General features: G+C 61.9%; 1 protein-coding gene across 3 annotated transcripts; it reads left to right on the plus strand.

Moving 5' to 3' along the window:
* The first annotated feature begins 210 nt into the window (after nucleotides 1–210).
* Nucleotides 211–3,820, plus strand: UXT (ubiquitously expressed prefoldin like chaperone). Of its 3 annotated transcripts, XM_054654154.2 has the most exons (6): nucleotides 242–678; nucleotides 1,400–1,481; nucleotides 1,940–2,004; nucleotides 2,534–2,641; nucleotides 3,316–3,379; nucleotides 3,475–3,820. In XM_054654154.2, exons 1-6 carry the CDS (start codon nucleotides 608–610, stop codon nucleotides 3,526–3,528), a joined length of 444 nt encoding a protein of 147 aa, XP_054510129.2. In that variant the 5' UTR covers nucleotides 242–607; the 3' UTR covers nucleotides 3,529–3,820. The 3 variants fall into 3 exon arrangements, with proteins under 3 accessions (XP_054510130.2, XP_077028595.1, XP_054510129.2); XM_054654155.2 differs by lacking the exon at nucleotides 3,316–3,379 and having other exon boundaries at nucleotides 211–678; XM_077172480.1 differs by lacking the exon at nucleotides 1,940–2,004 and having other exon boundaries at nucleotides 226–678.
* Nucleotides 3,821–4,616: the final 796 nt, after the last annotated feature.

Raw genomic sequence — 4,616 nt, forward strand, 5'->3', positions numbered from 1 at the left:
GAGGGACCTGGGGGACAGCTGGGGACACCTGGGGGGGTGAGGACACACCTGGGCACATCTGGGACACACCTGGGGACACACTTGGGAGGGACCTGGGGAGCACCTGGGGAACACCTGGACACACCTGGGACACATCTGGGACACTTGGGGGGTGGGGACACACCTGGGGACACACCTGGGGACACAGCTGGGGACAGCTGGGACACACCTGGGGACACACCTGGGACATACTTGGGACAGCTGGAGGGTGGGAAAAACCTGGGAACACCTGGGACACACCTTGGACACCTGGAGAGAGCTGAGGACACACCTGGGACACACCTGGGGACATGTGGGACAATCCTGGGGGTTGGGCACACCTGGGGACATCCAGGACACACCTGGGGCACACCTGGGCCAGGTACGGGCTGGGGGGCTCAGGCCGCGTTGTTCCGGACGCACTCAGCGCGCTGTAAGGTTTTATCGGCGATAGAGCGGCGGGCATGTCGCGATAAGCGACCGCGATAAGGAAGGGAAGGACGGGGACGGGACCTCCCGCCCGCCAGGGGGCGCCCTACAGGCGGCAGCGCGGTGATGACGCACTTCCGGCGATGACGTCAGAGGCAACATGGCGGCGGCGGCGGAGAAGGCGCAGCGCTACGAGGCGTTCGTCAGCGACGTCCTGCAGCGAGACCTGAGGTAAGCGACGTCATATCGCGACTGAAACCCCGCCCCCGCGACAGCCCGGGCCGCCCCTCGCCGCTGTGGCCACGCCCCTCCCGTTTCGACCCCGCCTCCGCAGAAGGGAGGTGTGTTGTGGCCACGCCCTTTCATGCTGAGGCCACGCCTATTTGGTGACCACGCCCTCTTTCCCGACGCGTAATAACCGCGTGTCCTGGCCAGGCTCATTCATAGTGAGGCCACGCCCATTCATGGCCACGCCCCCTACACATTAACAGCTCTTCCACATAATAACAGTATTGTGGCCACGCCCTTTCACGCTGAGGCCACGCCCCTTCAACCTCAGCATAATGTGCCCACGCATATTAATTATGAAACTTTGCCTATTTCATGACCACGCCCCCTTTATTATTATAGGGGGCGTGGCCATGAAATAGGGGCCACACCTCCTTCCATAATAACCACATACTGTGGCCACGCCCATCCACCAGAGGCCACGCCCATTGTAAGGTCACGCACCCCCATAGCCACTGTATTGTGGCCACGCCCATTCACCCAGAGGTCACGCCCATTTCGTGGCCACGCCCCCTCCACTGCATAGCGACCCTGTTGTGGCCACTCTACTCACCCTAAGATCGCGGCCACGCCCCCTCCGCCGCACCGCGAATTGTGGCCACGCCCATTCCCGCGATGCCCCGCCCCCTGGGGAAGCCCCGCCCCCTGACCGCGCCCCCCGCAGGCGGGTGCAGGAGCAGCGCGAGGCCGTGTTCGAGCAGCAGGCGCAGGTGCTGCAGCTCCGCTCCGCCCTCAGCCGCCTGCAGGTGCGCGGGGGGGCGGGGCCGGGGGCGGGGCTTAACGAGGGGGGCGTGGTCATGGCTGGGGAAGGGGCGGGGAGGGGTCTGGAGGGGATTTGGGGGGGTATTTGGGGGGGGTTTGGGGGGTCTCCTTGGGTGGGGTTTAGGGGGATTTGGGGGGATTTTTGGGGGTCTAGCGGGAGGATTTGGGTTTAGGGGGATTTTTGGGAGTCTAGCAGGAGGATTTGGGGGCGATTCAGGGCATTTTGTGGGGGTCTCGGGGGATTTGGGAGGGGTTTTGTTGGGGATTCGGGAGATGTGAGGGCGATTGGGGAGGTTTGGGGGTCTCGTGGGGGCATTTTGGGGGATTTGGAGGAGATGTTCCGGGGTCTCGTGGGGAGATTTGGGGGCGATTTGGGGTCCCTGGGGGTCTTTGGGGTCTCAGTGTAACCCCGGGTGTCCCGGGGGGGTTTTGGGGTCCCCAGGATGCCGCCGCCCCCCTGCACACCCAGGTGGATCTTGGCTGCAATTTCTTCGTCAGTGCCGAAGTGTGAGTGGGGCTGGGACCCCAAAATCCTCCTCAAGCAGCCCTAAAAACCCCCTCAGATACCCCAAAAACCTCCTCAGCCCCCAGAAATCCCTTCAGACCCCTCAAGAACCTCCTCAGACCCTCCCAAGATCCCCTCAGAACCCCCAAAAACCCCTCCAGACCCTTTAAAAACCCCTTCAGACTCCCCCCAAAATCTCCTCAACCCCCCACAAAAATCACCCCTCGACCTCTGCAGGGACTCCAAAACTCCCCTGAGTGACCCCAAAATTCCCTTTAACCCCCCCCCCCCCCCCCCAAAAATCTCCTCAATTTGATTCCCTTGGGGCCTCCACGACCCCCAGGACACCCCAAAAACCTCCTTAGACCCCCCAAAACCTCCTCAGATGCCCCAAGAACCTTCTCAGACCCCCCAAAAACCTCCTCAAATCCCCCCAAAACTCCCTCAGACCCTCCCCAAAAACTTCCTCAGACCCCCCCAAAGCCCCCTCGGGGCCCCCCTGACCCCCGTTTCCCCCGGCTGTGCCCCCAGCCCAGACCCCCGGCGCGTGTTCGTGGCTCTGGGTTTTGGGTTCTTCGCGGAGCTGACGCTGCCCGAGGCCCTGAGGCACCTGGAGCGCCGCAGTTCCCTCCTGCAGAGGTGAGGTAGACTGGCCACGCCCCCTGACCACGCCCCCGACCACGCCCACATTCACCTGACACGCCCATAGCCCCCAGACATGCCCCATGGTGCTGGGCATTGACCCACGATCGTTCTGCCTTGGCCACGCCCACGTGAGCACAGACCACGCCCGTTTCTTGAGGTCACACCCATTTAGGCCACGCCCCATTTAGGAGCCACGCCCCAGTGCCACGCCCCATTCCCACTGTGTTTTGGGTGGGAGGAGGTGACCACGCCCTGTTGGACCACACCCATATAGGCCATGCCCCTTTGTAGAGCCACGCCCCTCATTCCTGCTGCATTTGGAGTGGGAGAGTGGCCAGGCCCCTTTGGACCACACCCACTTTGGCCACGCCCCTTGGCGCTCACCCAGGGCCCCAGGTGGCTCCAGATGGGCAAGCCACGCCCCCTTTGGTCATGCCCATACCATAAAAGGAGATCCTGTCATCGCTCCATGACCAAATAAGGAGTGCTATCCATCAGGCCACGCCCACACAGACTAAGCCACGCCCACACCATGAAAGGAATGCACATCCCCACTCACTATTACAAAAAAGGTGTGGCCTCATCCTGCCAATCACCAGGCCACAGCCATTCAGGAGACCCCACCCTTCTTATCAAAGCCCCGCCCCCTCAAGCCACGCCCCTTTCAGGCTCAGCGATTCCCTGACGCGCGACGGGGCCAAGATCCGCGCCCACATCCGGCTGGTGCTGGAGGTAATCCTGCCCCCTTTCCTGGCCACGCCCACTCCACCTGATGGCCACGCCCCTCACCCACTGGCCACGCCCCCAACGCTCTGCCCCTCCCCCAGGGCCTGCGGGAGCTGCAGGGGCTGCAGGAGCCCCCCGTGACCTCTGACCCCTGACGGACACTGTGCTGGCCCCGCCCCCTCAACTGGGTGTAAACCTGGAGTAAACCTGGCGTAAAGAGGAGATTTACACCGGGAAGTAACCTGGGTGTAAACCTGGAGTAAATCACAGTTTTTACACCTGGGAGTAAACTTGGAGTAAAGCGAAGTTTTTTTACATCTGGGGGTAAATCTGGAGTAAATCGGAGATTTTACACCTGAGGGTAACCTGTGTGTAAAGCCGAAGTAAAGTGGAGGTTTTACATCTTGGAGTAAGCTGTGTGTAAAGCCAGAATAAAGTGGATTTTTTTACACCTTGGAGTAACGTGTGTGTAAAGCTGAAGTGGGTGAGGGGTGTGGCACACAGGAGGGAGTTCGGAGTAACCCCGGAGTAATTTATGAGTAAACTGTGAGGGCCGTGTAAGCAGTGGGGAGAGGCCTGGGAGTAACCCTGGAGTACCTGGAGCAATGTGTGGGTAAGCATAGAGTAATCCCTGAGTAACCTTAAGGTACCACTGGAGCACTCCATTCTGAGGCTGGAGTAACCCCTGAGTAAGCTCTGAGTAGCGCTGGAGTAACTTCGGAGCAGCCCCTTCTCGTTCCGGGCTGCGGAGTAAACCCCGAGTAACCCCGGAGTCCCCCAAAAAAGGGGCGGAGCCTCTTTGGGGCTGTCCCCGCCCCTCCCTCTGAGGGGCGGGGTCGGGGGGCGGGATCCTGGTGGCCGTTGGGTGTGGGGGGCGGGGTCCTTAGCCCAGCTGTGACGTCACTAGGGCAGGGGGTCCCCCAAAGGGAATCCCCCCCCCCCCCATTTCCCCGCTGTGGAGTTTGGGGGCGTGTCCCAAACAGCCCCCACGCCCTTGAGACCCCTCCCCACCTCAGAGGGGCGTGTCCTTATAAGCCCCGCCCCTTTTTAACCCCCTCCTTTCCCAACCTTTGCGCTGACGTCACTCCTCACTTAGCTCCGCCCCTCCAACGCGTTGTCCCGCCCCACAATGACGTCACCGCTGCTTAACCCCGCCCCTCCCGCTCTCTCGCACCGCCCCTCACCCTAACGTCACTCTCCGATTAGCCCCGCCCCACGCGCGCCTCGCCCCGCCCCTAGCGCT

Source organism: Agelaius phoeniceus, chromosome 38 (genome assembly GCF_051311805.1).
Source record: "Agelaius phoeniceus isolate bAgePho1 chromosome 38, bAgePho1.hap1, whole genome shotgun sequence".
Taxonomy (NCBI): Eukaryota; Metazoa; Chordata; class Aves; order Passeriformes; family Icteridae; genus Agelaius; species Agelaius phoeniceus.